The 27,852-nt window shown below is 44.1% G+C and overlaps 1 protein-coding gene and 1 long non-coding RNA gene across 6 annotated transcripts; one reads left to right on the top strand and one right to left on the bottom strand.

Moving 5' to 3' along the window:
- Nucleotides 1–977: 977 nt before the first annotated feature.
- Nucleotides 978–25,917, bottom strand: LOC106995129 (uncharacterized). Of its 5 annotated transcripts, none has more exons than XM_077998539.1 (4): nucleotides 25,045–25,908; nucleotides 22,605–22,644; nucleotides 21,130–21,205; nucleotides 978–20,114 (listed from the first exon to the last, which is right to left on the bottom strand). In XM_077998539.1, exons 1-4 carry the CDS (start codon nucleotides 25,196–25,198, stop codon nucleotides 20,073–20,075), a joined length of 312 nt encoding a protein of 103 aa, XP_077854665.1. In that variant the 5' UTR covers nucleotides 25,199–25,908; the 3' UTR covers nucleotides 978–20,072. The 5 variants fall into 5 exon arrangements, 2 of the variants coding, with proteins under 2 accessions (XP_077854665.1, XP_077854662.1); XM_077998536.1 differs by having other exon boundaries at nucleotides 978–18,890; nucleotides 25,045–25,905; XR_013416023.1 differs by lacking the exon at nucleotides 22,605–22,644 and having other exon boundaries at nucleotides 25,045–25,909.
- On the top strand, nucleotides 17,050–21,106 carry LOC144340227 (uncharacterized). The gene is made up of 3 exons (XR_013416033.1): nucleotides 17,050–17,186; nucleotides 18,598–18,727; nucleotides 20,986–21,106. It is a non-coding gene; the product is annotated as an uncharacterized LOC144340227 (long non-coding RNA).
- Nucleotides 25,918–27,852: the final 1,935 nt, after the last annotated feature.

Raw genomic sequence — 27,852 nt, 5'->3', positions numbered from 1 at the left:
TGCCCCTTGAGAGAAGCCCTACCAGAGGACTGGGGTGAGAGGGAAGAGAACGGGCTATGATCCCTAAGGGCTGTGATCCCCGAGGTGGCTCTACTTTAAAAGATAGGTGCAGAGTGATAATCCTTTACTCTCTAAGAGGACTCGAAGAGGAGTTACTTTATTAGCTTTCTTTTTTTTTTTTTTTTTTTTTGAGACAGAGTCTTGCTCTGTCACCCAGGCTGGAGTACAATGGCACGATCTCAGCTCACCACAACCTCCGCCTCCCGGGTTCAAGCAATCGAGAGATTATCCTGCCTCAGCCTCCCAAGTAGCTGGGACTACAGGTGCACACCACCATGCCCGGCTAATTGTTGTATTTTTAGTAGAGACAGGGTTTCACTATGTTGGCCAAGCTGGTCTTGAACTCCTGACCTCGTAATCCACTTGCCTTGGCCTCCCAAAATGCTGGGATTATAGGTGTGAGCCACCACACTGGGCCACCTTCTTTCTAAGAGAAGGAACAAGAAGTAGCCCATTCTCCTAGGCACAGGGGATGTAATCAGACCCTCAATATGTAAAGGGTTTAGTAGGGCAGGTTGCTACTCACGCCTATAATCCCAACACTTTGGGAGGTGGCAGTGGGCGGATCACTTGAGTCAAGGAGTTTGAAACCAGCCTGGGCAACATGCTGAAATCCTGTCTCTACAAAAAATATAAAAACTAACCAGGCATGGTGGCACACACACCTATAGTCCCAGCTACCCAGGAGGCTGAGGTGAGAGGATCGCTGGACCCTAGGGGTCAGAGGTTACAGTGAGCCCAGATTGCACCACTGCACTCAAGCCTGCATGACAGAGCAGTAGCCTGTCTCTAAATAAATAAATCGGATTTAATAGAAAAACTCACTGAGGCCTACCAAATCCCCAAGGGTGAAAGGTGGGAGACAGTGGGTGGTGAGAAGAAAGGAAAGCAGTGGTTCTAAATCCTGGACAGAGAAATGACTTTAAAAATTATTTTTTAATTTTTTTAATTGACAAATAATAACTGCACATATTTGTAGTGATGGGGTACATAGTGATGTTTCCATACATACAAGGTATAGTGATCAAGTCAGTGTAATTAGCATATCCATCATCTCAAACATTCATCATTTCCTTGTGTTGGGAACATTCAATATCCTCCTATTAACTGCCGGAAAGCAGATAATATTTTATTGTTAACTATAGTCATTCTACACTGGTCTAGAGTGCTAGAGCTTAGTCCTGGGCTCCTGCCACCTGGATATTGCTGAGATGATTGAACAGACCACATTTGAGACTAAGAATGCCTTCCCACAGGGTTCTGAAACAGGGACCCAGCCCTTGTTACTGGGTCGTAGCTTGACCTCCCTCACCTCTTCCAGCCACCAGCTCCATCCACCAGCCCTGGCGGCAGCTGGTGCACCTGCTCTGCCTTCTCCTAGGTCCCAAGAGAAGAACTGCACCTGGCCTGTCGAGGGCCGACAACTCCACTCATTTCCAGAATCACATCACCACGCTCCTTGTGGACACCTCTCCTGCTGCTGTCCTCTCTCACACCCCTCTCCAGCACCCGGGCCCTTTCCATGCTTCCTTCCAGAGGTAAACGTCTCCAAAGAGTTGTGCAGACACCATCACCACCTCCTTGCCAACCATTCTCTCTTCCAATGGCCCCAGTCTAGCTTTTCCTCCACCTCTTCCTAAAATAGATTCCCGAAGACCTACGTTGAGCCAACAATGATGCTCACACCAATGTCTTCATCTAGCTCAAGCCCTCAACAGCATCAGGGTTGATCATCTCATCTCACAAATACTTCCTTCGGGTGACTTGCCACCCACCTCTGTCTGGTTTTTCTCCTCCCTCCTCCCCATGCATTCTCAGTTTCCTTTGTCTCTTCCGGACCTCTACCTATCACTCAAACGCCCCAGAGTTCTGACATTAGCTCTTCTCTCTTCCACACCTACTCTCTCATCTAGTCCCGAGACTTTAAATGTCACCTATATGTAGATGGCTTTCAAATGTTATCCCTGTGTCTATTTATCCCTGAAGCCCTACACTGGTCTAGCCCAACTGCCCAGCTCAGCATCTCCATTTAGATTTCAAATACACATCTCCAACTTCACATGACCAAAAAATGTCTCAATCCCAACTTAGCTCCCTAAGCTTCCTCATCTCAATAAATCATGCCAGCAGCATAGGCCAGAAATCCAACTAAAGAGTCGGATTTAACTCCTCTTTCTCATCTCTCAGTCTTCCGCCAACATCCAATCCAAGAGTAAAACCCACAGGGCTACCTTCCTAGCACATCCTGAAACTGAAAGCTTTTCACCATCTACCCAGACACTCCTCCAGTCTAAGCAGCAGCATCTCTGACTTGGACCCCTGCCACACCCAGTCCTAACAGGTCTCCCCGCCACCATCGGTCTTGGCTCCTAGAGTTCACCTCCGGACCACAGCCAGAGTGAGTTTTCTATAGCACTGATAAGATCACATCACTCTTGTATTTATTTCTTGTGGTGTCATAACAAAGTATCACAAACTAGGAAGTGTGAAACAACTGAAATGTATTCTCAGCATTCGGGAGGCCAGAAGTTCAAAATCAAGATGGCAGCAGGATCTGTTTCTTCTGGAGGCTCCGAGGGAGAACCCATTCCCTGCCTCTCTCCTAGCTTTTGGTGGTTGCTGGGAATCCTTGCCACTCCTTGGTTTGCATCACCCCAATCCCCTACCTCCATCTCCACATTACGCTCTTCTTTGCGTGACTCATTTTCTGTTTCTTACAAAGACATTCTTATTGGATTCAGAGCCCACCTTGATCCAGGATGGATCTCTCTATCCTTGCCTTCATTACATCTGCAAATAACCTATTTGCAAATAAGGTCACATTCAGAGTTTCCCAGTGGACATGAATTTTGGAGGGTACTATTCAACCCACTCTAACTCCCCCACTTAAAACTTCCCAGTGATTTCCCGTTGTCACAAGAATCAAATCCAAATCCCCATCAGGTCCTTGGGATCTAGCATCTGCCTAGTCCTTAGACCTCATTTCCTTACACTCTGCTTTCATTCACCACACTCCAGCTACACTGGCTTCTTTCTCTCCCTTGAGCATGCCAAGGTATTCCCACCTCCAGCCCTTTGCACTTGCTGTTCCTTCTTCTTGGAACACCATTTCCCCAGACTTGCACATGGCTGCCTCTTCATCATTCAGATCAAAACAAAGAACATCAGGTCAAGAGAACTTTTCCGACTGTTCTGTTAGCGAAATCTATATATAAATCTACATAACTCAAGCAACCCCTATTCTTAGTCACTACCTCATTACACTACTTTATCTCCTTTGTGGCAAATAACAGTATCTTAAATTACTGGGTTTATTTGTTGATGAACTTACTAGCTACAGCCATAAGAAAGTAAGTGCCTTGCGTGCAGGGCTTTCTAACTGGCTTACAGCCCTGCTATGCACACAGTAGGTGTTTGTGTAAGAAATTCTGGACTGGCCCACTCAACATACATGGCATCTGGAGTGCAACAACCGCCACAACGGGAAGTTGCCTTCCTGAAATGCAGAAGCTGGAATGCTAAAAACCACATTTCCCAGGCACCCCTGCAACCAAAGTCCCAGTTGTAATTTAGATTCCTCAAATAACAGGCAGTCATGCAAGACTTGAATTTCAAACTGGGTTCAGAGGGGACAGAAGCCTTCAGTGTGAGGCATGTGTTTGGGGGGCACAGATTGTAGCAGCTGTAGGGCAGCTTTGCAGTGGGTGGCCAGCCTCCTGGTGGTAGCGGGAGCAGCAGCTCTTAGTGGATTCACCCATGAACATTCAGTCTAGAACTAGATACCTATGATGTCATTTAGGGACCACCGAAATAATCCAGAAGAATCTCCCCATCTTAAGATTCTTAATCACATCTGCAAAATCCTTTTTTTTTAATTTTTTTTTTATTTTTTTGACATAGAGCCTCACTCTGTTGCCCAGGCTGGAGTGCAATGGCATCATGTCAGCTCACGGCAATCTCTACCTCCTGGGCTCAAGTGATCCTCCTGCCTCAGCCTCTCAAGTAGCTGGGATTACAGGCATTCATCACCAAGCCCATCTAACTTTTTTGCATTATTAGTAGAGACGGGGTTTCACCATGTTGGCCACATTGGTCTCAAACTCCTGGCCTCATGCGATCCACCCTCCTCAGCCTCCCAAAGTGCTGGGATTTCAGGCATAAGTTACCTCACCCAGCCCCGCAAAATTCTTTTTATCCAAATAAGGTAAATGTTTTAGTTTTTCCAGGCTGCTGAAACAAACTACTATAAACTGAGTGGCTTACAAACAACAGAAATTCATTTATCACGGTTCTGGAGGCTGGGAAGTCCAAGGTCAAGACACTGGCAGAGTTGATATTTGGGTGAGACAGGAGAATAGGGAATAAGGGTAACCAAGGGTTAAGGCATAAGCAAAAGAACAGCAGGTGCAGCCAGTTCTAGGCAAGATGAGGCAGCATACAGGCCACATTTTTACTCCTGTGATAACAAGACAGAAGTTTCCATTTCAGCCTCTGATTGATGGCAGGCCAAGCTTCCACTTCAGCCTCTGATTGGTCACAGGCCAATCCTTCATAAGATGGAACCAATTGGAGACCTCTAAATGGCATCTAGGGGTGTTACTAAATTATTTTAGCTTAATAAAAACCTGAATTGGGGGGTTCCTGAGTTGCTGGCTCGAGCCTGTTCCCACTCTGTGGAGTGTACTTTCACTTCAATAAATCTTTACTTGTGTTTCTTCATTCTTTTGTTGCTTCATTTGTCTTTCATTGCTTCATTCTTTTGTTGCTTTGTTTGTGTGTTTTGTTCAACTCTTTGTTCAACACCCCAAGAACTTAGACAACTCACAGTCAAGACCTTCCATCCAGTAACATGGGGAGGGCTTGCTTCCTGGTTCATACATGTGGTGATGGACTTCCTTGCTGTGTCCTTGCATGGTGGGAGGGACTAGCTCTGCACTCTCTTTTACAAGGGCACCTCCCAAAGGCCCCATCTCCTATTACCATCACCTTGGGCATTAGGATTTCAGCAGATGAATTTGGGAGAGGACACAAATATTCAGCTATAATATTTTTAGGTTACAGGAATTAGGACCTGATATTTTGGGGGAGGCAATAATTCAGCTTACTATGCTGGCCTTGACCAGAAAACTTTGTTCTAAGATCTTTTCCAGCTATTCAAAGGGAATGCCACTGTGTGTGCCCATCTCCTACCTCACCTCCATTTATTCCTCCCTTGAAGGATTTACCTAATGAGGGAAAGTGAGGATAAAGGGAAAGAGCCAATATGCAATGGTTGCAGACATTCAGCCAAGGGAACTAGGAAGTGTGTGAGCCAAGCTCTGACCAGGTGTAGACACTCAGCCGAGAGCCGAAAATGAATAACCAAATTGCTGGAGAAGCAGCCAAGTGTATTCAGCTGCATCTGATAGGCCAAGAGAGGGACAAGTGCTTGGCATGTTCACCCTAGCAGACAGGTGCATTAGGCCTGGTATGCCCTTGGAAAAAGATCCCTTCCCAGGTGAGGGCTGGCTTTGCAGGACAGCTCCAGCCAGTCTCACCCATTTTTAAGGACAAGTAGGAGGAAGGAGGCTAGAGAGAGAATGAGAATAGGGAAGTAGGAACAGATGGCTTCCTGGACCCAAGAGGCTATTCACCAAAGATCAAAAGAAGTGAAGAGATGAAGGAATTATCCAGATAAATTAAGCAAAAATAAAAAGAGGCAATGGGACTTGAGGACCTTTCCAGCCAGGGCCGGTTGTCTACACTATTAAGCTCACTAGACAATTATTCCAACTTTTCTGCATGTGGGAGGGCAACAAAAAACTGACCCCAGGGTAGGTCTAAAAGCCTCCGATTCCTTCTCCCATCTTAGCACTCATTTGACATTAAGTCAAGTCATTCAACCTGAGTAGAAATAAAACAAGGCTATCAAAGTAGTGCCTGCATATAATTAGGCAATATTGACCAAAATAAAGTAGGTTTGATCTCTTTAGTGGGTGAATAAAATGCTGACATCAGCACCATGTTGTTTGGCAAAATGTGCAATATTAATTCATTCATGTGATAACTAATAAGTACCTGGGGATATATTGATTAATCAGACATGAATCTTGCTCTCAAGGAGCTTACAGTCTAACAAAAGACACAGAGCATGCTCATAAATAATGCATTTAATCTTATCAATAAACCCTGTGAGCTAGTCACCCTGACTCCCACGTTATGGATGAGAAAAAAACTCAAGTTTGCAGTAAACACCTTGTACAGAGTCATACAGTTAGTGACAGAGCCTGGATTTGAGCCACGTCTCTCACTGCTGAAGCCCATACTTTTTTCACATGACTCTAAGGTTTTCTGAAGGAGAAACCTTTGAATTTTCAAAGCTATATGGGATTTGAACAAGTGGAGATGAAAGAAAGGGCATTTAATGTAGAGAAAAAAGAAGGAGTATAGAGATGCCGTTGTGATATTAATCGACTTGGGAAATAAGAAATAGGAAGTTTGTGGATGGAAATTATGAGCTCAACTTTTAAAAATATCCTTGAAGGACTTCTAGGACACGCAGCTAGAAAAAACAGCAGTCATTCAGAAATGCAAAACTGGAACCCACAGAGAAACCTAGGCCGGATATTTAGATCTGGGTGTCCTTACCCAAAAAAGAATGGTGGAAGCCATGAATCTACTAAGGCAAAAACTCTATGATGAGAAGATGAGAGAAAGGGCCAAGAACCTTTGGAAGTTCTACCTTTAGGAAGTAGAAGAAAGGAATGGAAGGTGGAAAAGAATGAGTAGGCAGGAGAGCTGAGAAAGTCAAGCATTCCAGAATGTAGGGGAGGAGAAACGAGGGATGAAAGCCCTGACAAATTCTACAAGGAGAACAAGGAGAATGAGTTTTGATTGGGAAAAGGCCACTGGATGGGCAACTAGGAGGTTTTTGGTGATGTTTAAATAAGAGTGTGTGTTTGAGTAATGGAAATAACAAAGATAAATTGCCCCTTCAAAAACTCTGATAACAAAAGGGAGGAAAAAGAGAAAATAAGAACAAGGCACAGATAATTTTTATGGAAAAACCCCAGGCTTGTCTGCATAATTTAAAACATTATGGGCTGGGCGCGGTGGCTCATGCCTGCAATCCCAGAACTTGGGGAGGACAAGGCGAGCACATCACGAGGTCAGGAGATCAAGACCATCCTGGCCAACATGGTGAAACCCCGTCTCTACTAAAAAATACAAAAATTAGCCGGGTGTGGCAGTGCGTGCCTGTAGTCCCAGCTACTCAGGAGGCTGAGGCAGGAGAATTACTTGTACCCAGGAGGCAGAAGCAGCAGTGAGCCGAGATTGCGCCACTGCACTCCAGCCTGGGTGACACAGCAAGACTCCGTCCCAAAAAAAAAAAAAATTATGGCCAGGCACGGTGGCTCGTACCTGTAATTCCTGCACTTTGGGAGGCTGAGGTAGATGGATCACTTGAGGTCAGGAGTTCGAGATCAGCCTGGCCAATATGGGGGAACCCCATCTCTACTAAAACTACAAAAAATTAGCTGGGTGTGGTGGCGGGCACCTGTAATCCCAGCTACTCAGGAGGCTGAGGCAGGAGTATTGCTTGAACCCAGAAGGTGGAGGCTGCAGTGAGCCACAATCATGCCACCACACTCCAGCCTGGGTGACAGAGCAAGACACCGTCACAAAAATAAAACATAAATTTCCTCTTGCATCTCTTCATTTTTTTTTATCTTCCCCCTTCACTCTTCTCTATGTAAACTCGTTCTGGCCAAGTCAATCAAGTTGGGAATACTGATTTGAGCAGATTTGTCGACATTACTCTGGGAAAAAAAGGAGTTGATAAACTGTTCTGGCAAGAGTCGTCACCAAAAATAGTACCACATAGGCTTGTGATTGGGAAGAATAGCAAGGTTTAGGAAACCGTGTTTGTTGGTTGTATTTGTTTGTGTAGGGGATAGCTGAACATGTTGGTAGGGGAAGGCTCTAGTGTTAAAGGAGAGATTGAAGATGCTTTATGATTCTAGACAAGCATGGAGAGAAAGGAGGCCAAGTCGCACCTGTAAGGGCTGGCTTTAGAGAGAAGAAGGGACATTTCTTTACCTGAAATGTCCATGAAATACAAAAGAAAGAAGGCTGAGAAACAATGATGAGAAATTAGAGGCGGGCAACCATAGCAGCTAGGTAATTCATACCAATCTTTCCAATGAGAACAAACATATGAGCTGCATTAAATACAGGGATTATCTTTCCGGAAGCATCAGATGGCTAACACAAGAGTGATAAATTAGCAAGCCAGGGACCAGGAAAAATGGAGGCCCAGAAGGTAAACCCAGAGTCTGAAGTCACTCTTCCTCCTCACTGTTAGCCAACTTCAGTTCACACAGCAGAGAAGATGAGAATCTGAGCAACACTTTACACAGCATCATATGGTTAGAGGATCTGATACTGGAGTCCAGGGCCCACCAAGGTGAGTCTCCCAGGAAAATCCTTATCTTTGGGTTGTGACCCTAAAGGACTATACTGTAGGAGTAAATATTATCCAGAAATAGCCCGGCCTTTGCAGACACTGCAGCTCACCTTCAAATCATTTCAATCCATTAAATTGGATTAAGTTAATCTCAGGGTACTCTTGGCCCCAGACTTCTGACGAAAGCAAAGTAAGTCCTCTCTGGAGGAAGATAACATCATCCTAGGTCTCAAATAATTTCCGCAATTAATGTTATAACTATGCCCACTATAACAGCAAAAATAACTAAATAAGAAGAAAAGATAATAAACATAAAAACCAGCAAAACAATGGAAAATAGAACAATGGACACTCAGAGAGTCTCCAGATATTGGTGTTAACAGATATTCTAGAAATGAAAAAATATTATTATATTATATCATATATTATATATTGTTATATTATTATGTTATATTATATTGTTATATATTATATATTGTATTTATTATATTATATTATATTAAATTTAATAAGTCATGAGTATGTTTTATAAGTGATTAGACAAAGCTGAAGTAAATTGGATGTTGGATCAGAAGAAAATATTTGGAATGAAGCATGAAGGAATAAAAGAATGAAAAAACAAAAGAGAAGTTAAGAGTGGTAAATAATAGAGTAAGAATACCTAGTATACATGTTATTGGAATTCTGGAAAGATAGAAGAGAAAATGAGAAAGAAGCAATATTTGAAAAGATAACAATTGAGATTTTTTCCAAAGCAAATTAAACACATAAAGCTACAGATTCAAGAAGTCCATAAAAACTCCAAGAATGATAAGGAAATACACCTAGGTACATTATAGTAAAATTGCTGAAAGCCAGAGGAAAAGGAAATATCTTAAAAGAAGCCATAGAATAAAAGACAGATCACCATCAAAGAAGCAACAATTAGATAGACAGCTGATTTCTCAAGAGAAACAAGGAAATCCAGAAAATAATGGAATACCCTTAACATACTAAAAATAAATAACTGCCAACCTAGAATTTTATGCCCTCCAAAAATATCTTTCAAGTATAAAGATGAATTAAAGATAACAAACCAAAACAGAATTATTTGTCACTCACAATAAAGGAAATATTAAAGAATATTCTTCAGCCCAAGGAAAATAGTCCCAGATGGAAAGTCAGAGATGCAAGAAGGAAAGCAATACATTAAACAATAGCAAGTATTAAAATATAGGTAAATACAAATTGAGAGTGACTATATAAAAAATTTAAAATGTTGTTGAATTTAAAATATGTATTCCTTGGCCAGGCACAGTGGCTCACGCCTGTAATCCCAGCACTTTGGGAGGCCGAGGCAGGCAGATCTCCTGAGGTCAGGAGTTCGAGACCAGCCTAACCAACATGGAGAAACCCCATCTATACTAAAAATGCAAAATTAGCCGGGCATGGTGGCGCATGCCTGTAATTCCAGCTACTCGGGAGGCTGAGGCAGGAGAATCGCTTGAACCCGGGAGTCAGAGGTTGTGGTGAGCCGAGACTGCGCCATTGCACTCCTGTCTGGGCAACAAGAATGAACTCCATCTCAAAAAAAAAAAAAAAAAAAAAAAATAGGCCAGGTGCGGTGGCTCACGCCTGTAATCCTAGCACTTTGGGAGGCCAAGACAGGGGGATCACGAGGTCAGGAGATCAAGACCATCCTGGCATGGTGAAACCCTGTCTCTACTAAAAACACACAAAAAAATTAGCCGGGCATAGTGGCAGGCGTCTGTAGTCCCAGCTACTCAGGAGGCTGAGGCAGGAGAATGGCGTGAACCCAGGAGGCGAAGCTTGCAGTGAGCCGAGATCGCGCCACCGCACTCCAGCCTGGGCGATTGAACGAGACTCCACCTCAAAAAAAAAAAATAAAAATAAATAAATAAATAAATAAATAAATAAATAAAATTTAAATATATATATATATATAGCTTAAAATACATGACAACAATAATACAAAATTGGGGACAGGAGTAGAGTTAGGGTGTTTCAGAGTTCTTGAAATGCCTGAAAAGAGCATGAAACACCAATTAATATAAGACAAGAAGGAATACTGTGATCTTGCAGCTTATCACCAAAAGAAGAGTAAAAAGGATATATAATTTCCAAGATAATAGAGGAAGGAAACGGAATATTAAAAAAATAGTCATCCAAAATAAGCAATAAAATGAGAGAAAGATGAACATAGAGTATAAGTAGGACAAGTAGAAAGCACACAACATGGGAGATCTAAATCCAAATATATTAGGGATTAGGCCAGGCACAGTGGCTCACACCTGTAATCTCAGTACTTGGAAGGCCAAGGCCAGCAGATTGCCTGAGCTCAGGAATTCAAGACCAGCCTAGGCAAGAGGGTGAAACCCCATCTCTACAATAAATACAAAATTAGCCAGGCACGGTAGTAGTCCCAGCTGCTTGAGAGGTTGAAGCAGGATGATCTCTTGGGCCTAAGAGGTCGAGGCTTCAGTGAGTCATGTTCACACCACTACACTTGAGCCTGGATGACAAAGCTAAACCCTGTCTCCCCACCAAAAAGAGAAATCAGGAATTACATTAAATATAAATGGACTAAATGGTCCAATTAAAAGATGAAGATTGCCAGATGATTAATGTTTTCAGTTGTATAGTGTTTACAGAAGATTACATTAAGGATATAAAATGGGCTGGGTATAGGTTCATGGCTGTAATCCTAGCGCTTTGGGAGGCTGAGACAGGTGGATCACTTGAGGCCAGGAGTTCAAGACTAGCCTGGCCAACATGGTGAAACCCCGTCTCTACCAAAAATACAAAAATTAGCCAGGCATGGTGGCAGGCGCCTGTAATCCCAGCTACTCAGGAGTCTGAGGCAGGAGAATTGCTTGAACCCTGGAGGTGGAGGTTACAGTGAGCCAAAACTGAGGTGAGCCAAAGAAAAAGGCGCAGGGAGGCGGGGATACAAAATGGATAAAAGTAAAGGTATGGAAAATATATACCATACTAATCCAAAAAAATTGGACTATCTATATTACTAATTATCAAACAAAATAGAATTTAAAGCAGAAAGCATTACTAGAGATAAAGAAGGGCCTGTCTTAATAAGATTTCCAATTTCCCAGAAAGTTATAATGTTATGAAATTATTATCATTATTATTATTATTATTTGAGATGGAGTCTCACTCTGTTGCCCAGGCTGGAGTGCAGTGGCACAATCACGGCTCCCTGCAACCTCCACTTCCCAGGTTCAAGCGATTCTCCTGCCCCAGCCTCCCGAGTAGCTGGGATTACAGGTGTGCACCACCAAGCCTGGAACATTTTTGTATTTTTAGTAGACAAAGTTTTACCATGTTAGCCAGGCTGGTCTTGAACTCCTGACCTCAGAGAATCCACCCACCTCAGCCTCCCAAAGCGTTGGGATTACAGGAGTGAGCCACCATGCCCAGCCAATATTATAAAATTATATACACTTAATACCTCAAAATACATGAAGCAAAAAGCAACATATCTACATATGGACAAATCCACAATCGTGGTAGAATTTAACACACTTCTGTCAATATTTAACAGGACAAGCAGACAAGTCAGTAAGGATATAAAAGATTCAAACAACAGAATCAGGAACTATAACCTAATGGACATATATAGAATACTGAACTCACAACTACAAGTGTACATTATTTTCAAACACACAAGAAACAATTTCAAAAATCAACCATATGCTGAGTCATAAAGCATGTCTTGGCAAATCTCAAATGACTGAAATTATACAAAATACACTTTTTAAATACATTGCAAGTAAGCTAAAAAACCAGTAACAAAAATGATGATTAGAAAACTCCCATGAATTTTTTTTTCTTTTTTTTTTAGATGGAGTCTTGCTCTGTTGCCCGGGCTGGAGTGCAGTGGCATAACCTCAGCTCACTGCAATCTCCATCTCCCTGGTTTAAGCAATTCTCCTGCCTCAACCTCCCAAGTAGCTATGATTACAGACATGTGCCACCATGACCAGCTAATCTTTGTATTTTTAGTAGAGATGCAGTTTCACCATGTTGGCCAGGCCAGTCTTGAACTCCTGACCTCAGGTGATCCACCTGCCTTGGCCTCCCAAAGTGCTGGGATTATAGGCGTGAGCCACTGTGCCTGGCCCCATGTATTTGAAAATGCAGATATACATCTAAATAACCCATGAAAACAATCAAAATAACATTTTAACATATCTTAATAGAATGATAATAAACATATTACATACTGAAGGTCATGGGATAAGGTTAAAGCTATGCTTAGATGAATATTTATAACTATAATTGCATATATTGATTATAGGAAAGGCTTAAAATTAATGAACTAAGCAGCCATCTCAAGAAATTAGAAAAAGTACAGAAAATTAAACCCAAAGAAAAAGAAGAATTTAATGCACTAAAAAACAAATATAAAATATGAAATATAGATGGTCCCCAACTTACAGTGGTTCAACTTATGATTTTATCACTCCAATAATATGAAAGCAATATGCATGCAGTATGCTCCTCAACTTACATTGGAATTATGTCCAGATAAACGCATTATAAGTTGAAAATATCTTAAGTTAAAAACACACTTTAAGTGGGACACAACTTCACTGTAAATGAAGGAGCATCTGTATCAACAAAACCAAAATCTGGATTTTTTGGAAAGAGTAAAAAAATTGATTTAAAACCCTAGCAAAACCAGGCATGGTGGCTCATGCCTGTAATCCCAGCACTTTGGGAGGCCAAGGCAGGAGGACTGCTTGAGGCCACGAGTTCAAGACCAGCCTGGGCAACAGAGTGAGACCCTGTGTCTACAAACAAAAAACAAACAAACAAACAAAAATTAGCAAGATTTATCAAGGGGGCAAAAGAAAGAAAGAGAAGATTAAAATAATCAATGTCAGGCATGATAAAGAGACAGCACAACAGAACCACGTTTATTGAAGATCATAAGAAGGTATTATGAACAGTTTTATGCCAAAAGATTTTGCAAATTTAGATAAATTGGTGAATCCCTTAAAAAGAAAATTTATCAAAAACGGACACAAGAAAATATGTAAATCTTAACTAGCCCAATAACTATTCAATAAACTGAATTGATAATTTAAACCCTTCCACAAAGAAGACTCCAGACTCCTCGGAAACACACATATGCCTCCACCAGCACACAACAGCAAGGATGATCACAGCAGCATCATTTATAATAGCCCTAGACTGGAAACAACCTAAATTTCCACCAAGAGCAGAACAGACCAACAAATTATGCCATTTTTTAAAATGTAATACTATCCACCGATAAAAACTGCAAACTACACCTACACATGACAACCTGGATGATTTTCACAAGTATAATGTTGAGTAAAAAGTGCGGCACATGAAAGAATACATACCGTTTAGTTACATTTATATAAAGTTAAAAAAACAAAAACAATAAAAAAAAAAACAGGCTTTAGCATTGAAATGCTAAAGTTCAGTTTAGCCAAAAACTAAATTATAGCATTTAAAGAGACCTTTTTCCCTCTTTTTAAGATTTTACTTTTTTAGAGCAGTTTTAGGTCCACAGCAAAACTGAATGGAAGGTACAGCGATATCTCAAATACCCTCTGCCCGCCACATAGCACAGCCTTCCCCGCTATCAACATCCCCTACCCAAGCGGTGTGATTGTTACAATCCATGAGCCTACACTGACTCATCGGTATCGCCCAGGATCCATAGTTCACATTAGGGTTCTCTCTTGGTCTTGTACATTCTACAAGTTTTGACAATTGTATAATGACAGGTGCCCATCATGACAGTATCATACAGAGCAGTTCACTGCCCTAAAAACCCTCTGTGCTGCACTGTTTGATCCCTCCCTGCCCCTAATCCCTGGCAATTACTGATCCTTTTTGTGTGTGTGTGAGACGGAGTCTTGCTCTGTCACCCAGGCTGGAGTGCAGTGGCGCCGTCTTGACTCACTGAAACCTCTGCCTCTCGGGTTCAAGCGATTCTCCTGCTTCAGCCTCCCGAGTAGACGGGATTACAGGCACGTGCCACCATGCCTGGCTAATTTTTTTAATTTTTAGTAGAGATGGGGTTTCACCATGTTAGCCAGGATGGCCTGGACCTCCTGACCTCATGATCCGCCCACCTGGGCCTCCCAAAGTGCTGGGATTACAGGTGTGAGCCACTGCGCCTGGCCAATTACTGATCCTTTTACTGCCTCTACAGTTTTGCCTTTTCCGGAATGACGTATAGTTGGAATCATAAGGCGTATAGTCTTTTCAGACTGTCTTCTTTCACTTAGTAATATGCATTTAAGATTCTTCCATATCATGTCATGGCTTGATAGTTCATTTCTTTTGAGGACTGAATAATGGTGCATTGCCTGAATGTATCACAGTTTATTATCTATTCACCTATTAAAGGACATCTTGGTTGCTTCCAGGTTTTTGCAGTTATGGATAAAGCTGCTATGAACATCTGTTTATATATATATATTTTTGGCGGTAAAGATAATCAAAGACGCTTTACATAAAAAGTCAGGATAATGGTCACCTCTGATAGGGAGGGAGGGTAGAGGTGGATGGGGGAATGAGGAGTACGTCCAGGGTGAAGGAGGGCAGAGTTCTAGTTCTCGATCAGGCTGATAATGACACTGGCTTTGACTTTGTGATAAATCACTGAACTGTGTATCTTTGTTTTTGTTTTTTTGGTTCTTTTTTGTTTTGGTTTTTTTGTTGAGACAGAGTTTCACTCTTGTTGCCCAGGCTGGAGTGCAATGGCATGACCTCGCCTCACTGCAACCTCTGCCTCCCAGGTTCAAGCAATTCTCCTGCCTCGGCCTCCTTTTTCTGTAGGTAGACTCTACTTTACAATTTTTTAAAGTGATGAAAAAGAGAGTTAGAAAGGAGGGAAAGAGGAAGGAATGGAGAGAGAGACCTTAGAAGCAGAAAGGCAGAAAGCTGAGGCGTTAAGAGTACCTGTTGTGTGGCCTCAATCTTTTCAATAATGTATGAGGCACAATCTCCCGGAAAGATCAAGGGTCTGAAAGGTCTGGACAAGACTTGCAACAACTGCATTAGAAATGTGATGGGCTAGGAATCTGCTATAGGTCAGGAAAAGGATTGCTGAATAAACTCTACTGAGCATGGGCTGCAAACTCAGATACCCACGGGGAACAGGCAGGCATCTCATGAATCAGGTCGTCTGGGGAGTGGGAGGAAGCAAGCCCATTTGTCAAAGGCATCTAATTCTCAGTTTGGGGGTCCAGGAAGACACTCCCTGTTGTTGCAGAGATGGTAGTAAAATGGAGTGTGTGCCCCATGTCAGAGAAGCCGCTGCCTCTCAGCTTCAGCCAGTGGTCATCCCAGCATGGGTCAAGACCGGGTACCGCCAGCTCTCCAGCTCTGCTTGTGGAGCTAAAACTCTGGATTTTCTGGTGATCTCCTGTTTCTTAAATGCTCATAACTAAATCAAATTGTTTTAAATATCATTCCTGCCAAAGAAACCTCACTGGATGTTCCCAATGAGGTCTGTGAGGTCCAAGACCCCTGGGTGAACCAGTCAGATCACCGTGGAACAAGTCGCCCTGGGGCATGGCTGTCTCCAGCCGCTCTGAGTAGCCAGCCGTGCAGCCAGCCGGTCTCCGATTTGAGCTGTGATGAGTCTGGATGGCAGAAGAACAAGAGGGATGGGAAATTGAGGGAGGGCCTCATTGAAAGGGCTCACTCCAGCAGCCAGAAAGCCAGAGGAGCCTAAGGGACCCAGAGCTAGAGTGAGATCAGAGACGCACAGTCCCCGTGAGGACAAAGAGCCCAGTGAGGAGAATGGGAGAGGTAAAAGGATAAAAGAGTCAGAAGGAGTTTCAGAATCTAAGAGCTCCAAAAATAAACCTTTCCCTTTGTATCACTTTTCTCTTTTTACTTTAGTTGCTCTCAACTTGCTGCTTCCTTTTTTAAAAAATTCTAACAATTCTGCAGGAAACCAGAAGTGTGAACCAAACACAGTCACTCTAGGTGTTATGGCGCTGTCCTGCTCACCCTTCTTTTGGCCTACTGGCTTCAAAGGTGGGCACACACACCGTTCCTTTTCTAATGATCCGGTTGTGGATTCAGGCTCAGTAAGCCAAGGCCACAAGCAACAGGGCTTGGGCTCCATCTGCTTCGGCCGCTTGCAGCTGCCTTCCAGGAAGTGCTGGAACAGCAGAAGCAGCTAGCAGTGTGCTCAAGAAGTGGTCAGCAGCTGGGAGCAGCTGGAGGAGGGGAGGCCAGTGAGCAAATAGCAGCTTGGGAAATAGGGTTTTGGCTACACAAAGTTCACTGTTGTTTTCCAAGAAAGCAGAACCTAGTGGAGCCACCCTAGAGAACAAGGAGAGGAGCAACTTGAACTGAGTGTTGGCTCCAAACTTCTACGGCATGATACGCTTGGCCACCCAATTGTGATCAGAGCCATTGTTGTTCCCCGGGGGCAGGGGGGCAGAGGGCAGGCGGCCGCTCGGAGTAAAAGGGGAAGACAGACAGGCAGTCCAAACACCACCAAATGACAGAGATGGAGACCAAGACCAAAGGAAAAAACAACAGAAGGGATTTTTGTCCTTGAGATGTGCTATGCAAATTCTTTTCAATTAGTTTACTATTAATTATTCCATCTTGAACATTTAGAGCTGTTCAACCCGGGCAGTATCTACGTTTTGAAGTGGTAAGTTCTCCATTTCTAGCAGTCTGAGCAGAAGCTCAGCTGTTATCTACCAGAAATTCTATTAAAAGGATGAAAGGTTGAACTAGATGACTTCTAATTCCGAAGACTGTAATTCAGCAGAACTGGCTAATCCCCGGCAAATGATACCCTTTCTAAATATGCATGTGTCACCGAAAGTCACTCAGACAAACCAGACTATTTGTAAACAGGTCTGATTATCTGCAAATTAGCTGATTGAAGCTTCCTGGGTATGAAGCAGGGCTTATTTTAAGAAATTAAGTTAATTTAGGTAATAGTTGTGTTGAAAAGCAACAAGTTCAGAAACAATTAAAAAGAATGCAGCTTCCTTCTTATTTTTTTCAACTCTACATTTTCTTTTCAAATTGTTTCTAATAGACCATCTGTCAAGAAAGGCTCTTTCGATTGGGCACAGTGGCTCATGCCTGTAATCCCAGCACTTTGGGAGGCCGAGGCTGGTGGATCACCTGAGGTCAGGAGTTCAAGATCAGCCTGGGCAACATGGTGAAACCCTGTTTCTACTAAAAACACAAAAATTTGCTGGGCGTGGTGGCACACCTATAATCCCAACTACTCCAGAGGCTGAGGCACAAGAATTGCTTGAACCCAGAAGGCAGAGGTTGCAGTAAGCTGAGATAGCACCATTACACTCCAGCCTGAGAGACAGAGCAAGATTCCATCTCAAAAATAGAAAAAAAAAAAAAAAAAAAAAAGAAAGGCTCTTTTGTTAATTACTTAAATATGATTGGAAGTCATTATTACTTTTTAAGTCAATAGAAGTCTTTTTAGTTTATCTAATAGCATATTAATTCCTATGCTTTACGTGTTTGTACCCAAACAGCACCCAGCCCTGCACCTAACATATAACAGGTGCTCAATAGATGCTCATTGAATTAATTGGTTGCAAAAACCGAGTGTATACATTGAACATTTCTGCATATTTGTGATAATAATAGTATTTTGAACACTTGTTCTATGCCAGTGACTGGGTCAAATAAACACTCAACCTCATAGTAATCCCTACTAAGTGATTGCTATATTAGCCCCATTTTACAGATGATGCAACTGAGGCCAGTGAGTGGCAGAGCCAGGATTCAAGGCCAGGCCTGTCCAACTCCTGAGCCGAAGTTCTCAGCAAGGGTATTTAACTGAATCTGAATCCTCTGCTTAGTTTATCTGTTTTGAAGTGCTACATGTGGTATGTTCAGCAGATGAAAACTCTCTGATGAGGCACATGTGGATGGGATGGCAGGGCTGAGAAGACCGGCTCCCCCACGGGGTGTGCACAACCTACCTCCCCAGCTGTTTCTGCTACCGGCTGGGGCCTTCAACTCCACCACCTCCCTTCCCCCAGGCCCTAAATCACTCTCAGGCCCTTTGTTCTTCCCCACAGCTGCTCAGCAAATTCCTTGATTTGAAATTACGATCACAGGTTGGAGTGCTACTTAAAATAATTTTGCCAAATGTTCCATCTCTCTGTGTTGATGAATATAATGGATGACAATTTAAAGAGCAAAAAAAAAGTAAGTATTCACTTTGTGGAAGACCAAAAAAAAAAAAATCATAGGCTGCATGTATAGCATTAGTTTGGCTCGGAAAGATTCATTCCCCCAGGAAGCTAGCCAAATGCTGGACTTCTGTTGAGCCGCAGCATGGCCAGGAGAGCGGGCTGCTGGCAGGTACGGCCTGCAATAGAGGGAGAGAGCAAAGGTCAGGGCATGTGTTGGGTTTGTTTAAGCATGAGTCAGAGGAGTGGGGGTAGACCTGGGATCCAATTTCCAATTTCCTGTGCAAGTCACTGAGCGGCACTTCTCCCCTTCCCCAAAAGCCTTTTAGGCGCACCGCTCTGCGGAACAAAGGGAGATATGGTACACATAAATAACCGGGACAGGCGGGTCTTCTCAAAGGTGGAGCCTCTCTTGAATTCGGAAAAATGCAAGCTCTGAGGGAAGCAGGGATGAAGGCAGACCACGTGCATCTAGCACTTTGGCCAACTGAGGCTTCCGGGGCTTGAAGGTCCTCACCCTGGGCTCTTAGCACAGCCTGAGCACAATGAACATGTGGGCCAGCCCTTCCTGCAGGCGGCCCTGTGGCCAGGCTCAGCTCAGGCGAGGGGTGGCTAGGCCATGAGGAATCAGAAGAAGGCTTCTTCCTTCACACCGGGTCCTGCTCAGCAGGTGGACATTTCCCCTATGTCCTGAGGCTTCTTCCAGCCTTGAGCCCCAAAAAGCAGGTGGGGAGAGATGAGCAAATCCTGAGCAAACAAGAGATGGCGGTGACGCCTCTCTGAGGTTTTCCATACCAAAAAAGCCCCGGCACAAGGCAGGCACTGCTGGCAGCCCGACCCCACAAGCTCACTTCCAGTGCAGGAATCCGACAGGAACATGTGCCCCCAGGGCCACCGGAAATGCAAACTGTTCTCTGAAAACCAGGTTGGCCTCTCTGTAGGAGTCTTGCCATGCAGAAAACACCAGGCCCTCTGGAAACGCCCCTGTTCATTGAGGGTCTCTGGCTGGCTGGCACTATGCCCATCAAGGCCACCTCCCATTGGTGACACGCCAGGGTTGTGCTGAATCACAGCAAGCTGGGAGCTCTGTGCACCCCCAAAAGGATCTTCCACACAATGAGAAGCACTCAAAAGAAATGGTTACAGCTGCTGGGGACCCCGTCAGCCTTTGAGGGCAGTGAGGTGTCCAGGTGGCAGCGTCTGGGGCAAACAAGCTTCCCCAGCTGGGGAAGATTCCTGCCCCTTTCTGGGCCTCATTTCCTCGTCTATGAAATGGGCATAACCGTGTCACTTCGCCAGGGGTTGTAATGGGTAAATGCCCCTGCTCGGTGGAGAAGCAGGAGTCTTTCGAGCTATTTCCATCAGAAATGGCAGAAGCACGGCAGGGCAGGAGAAGTGCCCATCTGTGGGTCAGGACAGAAGGCAAAGGTGTCGTTAGACACAGAGGATACTTGTCTGCTTGCCTGTATGGTCTGCTTACCACATTCCCTCCAAAGCAGGGCCCCAGGCCCGCCCAGCCCCTCATGGACTCCACTCCAGACCCTCCTCCTAGACGGGTGGGGAAGCGAGGCAGAGCCTGCGGGGCTCCCCTCGCTGAGGTGTGGCAGTTCCCCTCTCTTCCTTTCTCTCAGGTGACTCCTTTGACCCCCAAGGATCCCTGAGCACTCATTTGCTGTCTCCAGCCTCTCTTGCTTGGAAGAGGAAAGAAATATCTCAGGTTCCTTTGTCTTTGGGCCACACTAGCTCGTCCCTACCCCACTCACTCAGGACACATCAGGAGGGAGCAGAAGGACTGGCTGCCCAACGGAAGGAGATTTTATCACTGATATTGTTTGAACTTACTGGTGTGTGGCAATTAAAATGGTTTAAAAGCAGTCTGACTTGGAGCTGGATTGTCTTTAAACTCTCTAGGGACAATGCCGTCCTCACTGCCAGCCCCCCGAGGCACACCCATCCCCGTACCCTCCTTGCTACTGCTCATCCAGGACCCCATCTTTATGGGCCTCCCAAGTCATAAGGGGTCACTCTCTTCTCTCCTTGGATGCCCATAACACAGAAGATGGTCTGCACCCTAGTTACTACCTCTCCTACAGGGGCCCTCGGGACACAGGCCTGTTGGGAATCCCCTAAAAGGGTGTTCTCCCTCTCCCAAGCTCTTCTTGGGCCCTTTGGGAAGGTAAAGAAATAGCACGTCCTCCACATCCCCATGGGCATAAGAGGAGGGTCTTTGATGCCTCGTTTTTCTTCTTGTGTTTTTGTTTTCCCTTTTTGCAGATCTCTGCATTTAATGAGGAAGTGCTGTCAGCAGAAAGGAGAGGAAGCTTCACCCCGACCACCCGCAGGACCCACGTCCCTCTCAGCAAGGAGGCAGAATCATTCTTCTATTCCCTTCCTCGAAGGGCAGCTCCAGACACTCACGCGGACCCAAGTAGGAAAAGCACAGAGCGTGTCCTCACACTGTGTACCTCCTCCAGGTAACGTCCTGGAGAAATCTCTGGAAAGAGAAAACAGAAATTTTATGGCCCACAATTAAAATGATTTGAGTCATAAGTAACTCTGATACTTGCCCCACCAAACACATGCTACGTTCCACACCCCCTGCCCGCCCTTCTCATCCATCTCCACGCCGAGCCCTCTAACAACCTTACAAGGCAGACTTTTTACTCTCATTTCCCAGAGGAGGACATTGAGGCCAAAGAAGAGAAGGGATTCCTCAGGTGACACCGTAAGTGACAGAGTCGAGACCCACATCGGGCCTGTCTGAAGTCAAGGTCACTCTAATTCCTCACACAGCCCCGCCAGAGGTTCCCACAGTGCTGGGTGCTAGCTGGGTGATAAGGCCTTTCCACAAAGGCCATCGAAGTACCTCATCAGGCCAGACGCGGTGGCTTACATCTGTAATCCCAATACTTTGGGAGGCCAAGGATCACCTGAGGTCAGGAGTTCAAGGCCAGCCTGGCCAACATGGCAAAACCCCATCTCTACTAAAAATACAAAAAATTAGCCAGGTATGGTGGTGGATGCCTGTAATCCCAGCTACTTGGGAGGGTGAGGCAGGAGAATCGCTTGAACCCGCGAGGCAGAGGTTGCAGTGAGCCAGGATCGTGCCAATACACTCCAGCCTGGGTGACAGAACGAGACTCTGTCTAAAAAAACCTCATCATCAGTAGAGAACTGTCACCTTCCTAAACGAGGAAACTGACACTTTTAAAAGCAAACAGATTTCTGAACTTGGGGTTAATGATAAAACTGGAAAAACGTAAAAGACTCCCTGTTCCTCTCCTCCATTATCAATATGTGACTTAGATTTGGATGCCAAGTCAAATCTCACCAGAACTATATCCTCCATGGTAACTTATTAAAAAGTCAATCAAAGTTTGCTTTAAGAGAAAAGTAAATACACCCAACTTTCCATACAATGCCGGACCCTGAGTTCACTTCCTGGTTTCACTGTTGACTCAGGTTGCAATCCTAGATAAGTAACTACACATGCTCACTGCCCCGGGCCCAAAGCTGGGGTAAGAGCCTGGAGTCAGCGCACCCCCAAGAATTCCGGAACATGGGAAGGTGCCCATCTTTCGTGGAGGGGGCCTGCCTCAGAGAGGAAAATCAGGCAAAAGGCCATGTGCAAAGCTCCACGTGCAGGTGCAAGCTGCTTGTCCCTGTGTCTCTGATTGCGAGGAAAGGGGTCACCGTTTGTCACACCACCAACAAAACCCTGCCATCCTTTGGCTCTATGCTCACCCATAATTACTGGCATGAGGTGGGAAGCGCTGCCCTCTGGGACTCAGGTGGTGGGAAGGATACAGAACAGAGTCGGCAAGTCAACTCCAATCACAGTGAGCATTTTCAAAGAAACAAATAAAAATAGCCAGAAGTGGGTCAGCACTTACAGTGAGGTTAGAGACAGGAAATTGGGACAGACTCCGGGTCCTGTGTAGAGGGACAGAAGTTTTATTTCATAAGTACAAACTCATACTGTCTTTCCAATCTGATTCCTTGTTTCTTTTCTTTTGCTTGTTCATCTCCTCTGTCTTTTGGATACATAGTAAACACACACACATAGGCAGCTAATAAAAACAGTGTGATGTTGGATCCTTGCTCCTTCAGTTCTAAGGTCCTCTTTTTCCTGAGGCTGAAGAAAAAGATACTTAAAGAAAACTTACTTAAGAGTCAGGCAGGAAGGGGAGGTGGGATACACACTTTGCCTCTCTTTCAGGTTTCTGCAATCTCAGCGCATGCTGCTTAAGAGGAAAAGAGCAGCAAAGCAGATGAAAAGCACTGTGTCCTTAAGTGATTTACCTGTTCCCAAGCAGGCCTGCCTCACACCTGCATCCCCCCAACTCTCTGTCACTGACCCTGCCACCACCATATCTGTGGCATCCGGTGTGCTGCACACACAGCATATGTGTGCAAGTGCATGGTATATACACATAGCACACATGCATGCATGCTATAAACATGTGCCCATACATAAATAACACATGCAGGCATGCATGTGTTATTTATGTATGTTATTTGGTTCAGCCTTGGGGCTCCTTTTATTTTTCAGTGAACTGAAAGAAGGCAACCTTTGGAAGTATGTGTTTTAGTGCTCTAGCAGATTACCAGTGAAACCTGCTGACTCTCACCAAATGACCCCATGTTGCCAAATCTTCTCTCCTGGCCCTGATGATCTGCACCTTAAAACCAAGGCCCAGGTTGACTGCACAGCAGAGTTTACTATTCGCTTGCTCACTCTCTCTCTCCTCTCTCTTTTTTTCTGTAAGCCCAATAAATCTGCCCTATCACGTCATTGAGGCCGCAAGGAAATGTAATCCTGCCAAGTGTGGGAGTTAACAAAAACTGCCAAAGTCTTAAGGTTACAGAGAGAGCAAGAACCACTTTCTGGGTTATGCATGTCTACTGTGTATGTGCAGGGGTGCCATGTGTATGTACCGCGTGTGTGTGGGTACTGTGTGTGTGCATGGATGCTATGTGGATTCATCATGTACTACCATGTGTGCACGAGCACTGTGTGTGCACTGAGAGTGTATGTGGCTAGCAAGTGTGTGCACTGCGTGTACCTGAGCACTGTGCGTACCTGAGCTCTGGGCTTATGTAGATGCAAACATACATACCTAAGAGGTGTAGCAAACAAAACAGGCACAGTGCTTTCAGGAGAAACAGGTGTGGAAGTAAGTTCTACCTTTTTGCTCTATTTTCCTCCTGGACGGAGGGAGGAAAAGCAGCTGCCTAAATGCACGATCAGCCCACAAGCTGTCATGCATGACTACCTCCAGGACAGACAGGAGAGCAGGAACCCCTTTATGAGGCTGAGTTCTGATGCAGAATGTTTTCAGGGCTTAAGACAGCCCCCACACAGCTAGCCAACTGAACTTTCTGGGCTGCGGTCAGTTAGCTGTGTCGCACAGGAACGGCATCTGCTTTCACTTATTTCAGAACTCTAGCATAAGTCCTGGGAGTATTTGACCAAAAGAGCCTCCCACTTGGCGTGCGAGGGTTAGGTTTCCAGAAGATGTAGCACGTACCTGTGCTTTCAACTCCCAGAAGCCAAAGTTATGGAAAGATCTCAGCGTGTTTTTTAAATTTTATTTTAAAATCATACCGTTTTAAAAGATCTGCTTGTTATAAATCCAGCCTAAAAGCAGATGAATGAAACATAGGCCCACACAAAAAAAATCTACAAGAATAGATCTTTTTTTTTTAACTTGGGGTTTTTGGGGAGGGATTTTAGAGGAGTGGTGGGGAAGCTACTCAGTCGAGATAAACTCCTTAAAAGCATGGGCAAAATTCCCTTTTCTGTGACCAGTTTTTAAAAAAATGACAAAGTCACACAAGAGAGGAAATGAAAAGGGAAATTTTTAGACTTCTCATCTGTGCTGAAAGCCCCGGGCTGTTTCAGAACCCAGTCAGGATAACCGTCAGGCCTGCGGTCACCACGCTGCAATCCCAGGAGGCCTTGCATCAGCGGCCATTATATCAATAAGGAAGTACAATCACCAAACCACAAGCCGGCTTCTTTTCTAAGCCCACATGTTGCTTTAGAGGGTTTTCAAACAAGAGACTTTCCTGTTTTTGAAACCTGTGAATCCACAGGTCTTACAGGTTACTCAAATTATCTTATCACTTGCAGCATGAATTTCAAAACTGCTTACTCCAGCCTTCCCCTCCCCTGGAGGAACAGACGTCCATTTACAAACCAGAATCCTTATTTACAGTGTCCCATTGCCAATTGCTGACACAGAAGGGGAAAAAATACCAGTTATACATTAAGCTTTAAGGTTAAAGTATCTGTGCCAGACACTGTTCAAACACCATCTATTCACTGACCTGAAGGCAGGATGACCACACCGGAGAAAATTCCACAGAAACAGTTTTGCGGTCGCAGCAGTATTCCTTCACAGAGCCAGGCTATGTTTCCTGCAGATGCATACACATGCTTGCAAATGTAGTGTAAGAAATCATCACAATTCACAGGAAACATATTTATCCTAAGATGTGCAGCAAATCTGTCGGAAATTTTTAAGCACAGCCAAAAGACATCCCAAACCACCTATGAGGTTACTTCCCAGGTTGCTGGAAAAATCAATGTAGGACAGCATCAGTAGAGGACGCTACGGGGGCGCAGGTGAAAGATGTAAACTGTCCAATCTAAATCTTCAATGGGATGCAAGTCAGACTTGTTTTTCTCTTGAGCAAATAGAAAGATTCAGATTAAAGAGTGCCTTATAGAACTGATGCAGAGTTCTACATAGAACTGATACAGAGTTCATCTATCAGAGTGTCTTATAGATGAGATAAATCCACAAACAAACGTCTCTCTTTCCTGCTCAGCTCAGCAGTTTGAGAAAGATGTGCCAAACCTAACAACTGCATTTGACAGCCATCTCCTGGTTTAACTTCTACCCTGGCCAGTGGCCACTTGGCGTTGCCCAAGCAATGCCTGCAGACTTCATCACTTCATCACGCGCTCGCTCGCTGGAAGCGTCCCTCCTAAGGCAGACCTGAAGTTCACAGAGGGCTTCTGGACAGTAGTTCACACTCTGTTTTCAATGGTGGCCCAATCAGACTGAGAATAAACAACTGAACTTTATCCTGCAGCTACAACCAGTGACCTCTAAGCCCATTTCACAGAATGCACATGGCAATAATGAATCTAGCAGACACTTATCTAATCTCACACTTTTCCTTCTTTTTGGGTTACAATCAACACTTAGCTCATCAAAACACAGACACACACACACATCTTCCAAAAAAGAACTTGCTCTCAGTTTAAGCACACTGGGATTTTGTTTATCTTATTTGTCTGCATTCCAAAAAACCTTCTAGCACTGAAATGTTGAGATAGACACTCTAAAGTCAGGATGCTGTGATGTTTATGTTTGAGGGAGGGTTCTTTCAAAGTAGTCAAAATTGTCTCTCTTATGAAATGTGAAGTGTGAATGAAGCCACACCAAAAAGTCTCAGAAGTAAATCTCTCAAAGATTGTGACCAGCCTGTTGTGGAATAACGCAATATATCCTTAGAGGAAAATACAGTAAAGTAAAAGAATTCCAGGCTTCCCACACAGGCTCAGTAGGTATTTTTTATCATAATAACTCGTCGGTAAATGGCCTACCATGTCCATAGGAAAAGCATCCTCTTCTTCAACCGTGTTTTAAAAAGAATAACGTTTTCTTTCCTCCTTTGGGAAAGCAATTGCTACAAAATTCACATAAAACAAATACGGACTGGTTTTCTGTTCCTTTCACTTTCTGTTCCTATCACTTTAGGCTGTGGTAACCAGGACTCCTAGGCCTAAATATGCTTGCCTGACCTTGCCTGAGTTTGCTGGAGAATTGCTCAACCACCCTCTCACTTTGGCTGTGTAGACCATGGGTCTTGCCCTCCCTCCAGGGGAGAGGCATTAACGAATGAAGAAAACAGTACTCTCCCCTCTTCTGCCACCACTGACACTCCATACCCAGGCCCTTGCCACCAGGCCTGCTTCCAGAACTGTGCGCTGCCTGTTCCCTGCTATCCTGAGCCTTCCAGCTCCAGTGCCAACAAGGGCACTAGGTAATGGGTACTTCTGATGAAGGACACCGCATGAGATCCTCCCATCACTTAGAGAAGTGTTCCATTTGGGGTCATTACCAACCTTGTCTACTCAGATCAGCAAAGCATGGAGAAAAATAGGATGGATGGGCAAGCATAAGGCATCACCTTATACTTGTGTCTATAAAAAGCTCTTTATATTACAGAATTTCTTTATTTGGAACAACAAAATATTCTGAAGGGAATCTCACCAATTTTAGTTTGGAATGCTTATAGAGGTTGTCTGGAAGAATAGTTTTTGTTGATTTGGTTTTTTATTACAAAAAAAAATAAAAGCTTTTGTAGTTATTCTTGAAGGTATGACCTCCAACTACAATTACAAGTATGAGAGATATTGTAAGCAAGTCCTTTTCTTTTTTTTTTTTTTTTAAAGAGACAGGGTCTCACCATGTTGCCCAGGCTGGTCTCGAACTCCTGTACTCAAGCAATCTGCCCACTTCAGCCTCGCAAAGAGATGGGATTACAGGTGTGAGACACTACACCCAGACTGTAAGCCAGACTTTTAAAGCCCATTTTAAACTTTTTTTTTTCTTTTTTGAGACAGGGTCTTTCTTTGTCGTCTAGGCTGGAGTGCAGTGGCACAACCTCAGCTCACTGCAACCTCCATCATCTCCTGGTTTCAAGCAATTCTCCTGCCTCAGCCTCCCGAGTAGCTGGGATTACACGCGCCTACCACCACAAGTGGCTAATGTTTGTATTTTCAGTAGAGACAGGGTTTCACCATGTTGGCCAGGATGGTCTCGAACTCCTGACCTCAAGTGATCCACCTGCCTCAGCCTCCCAAAGTGCTGGGATTACAGGCGTGAGTCACCAGGCCCGGCCCATTTTAAATTTTATCGTGACAATTTTTATTTTTATATTTCAAAATTTTATTATGACAAAAAGAGCATATAGCACAGTGACTCTCCATATAATTATGGAGATTAACAATTACCCAGATTTTTTTTTTTTTAAGAAAGGGTAGACTACAGGCAATATCATTGAATGTTCTTTTTGTTTGTTTTTTTGTTTTTTATCTTTTTTTATTATTATTATTATACT

This window comes from Macaca mulatta, chromosome 1 (genome assembly GCF_049350105.2).
Source record: "Macaca mulatta isolate MMU2019108-1 chromosome 1, T2T-MMU8v2.0, whole genome shotgun sequence".
NCBI lineage: Eukaryota > Metazoa > Chordata > Mammalia > Primates > Cercopithecidae > Macaca > Macaca mulatta.
The sequence above is the reverse complement of the archived record's forward strand: the minus strand, read 5'-3'. Positions and strand labels throughout refer to the sequence as shown.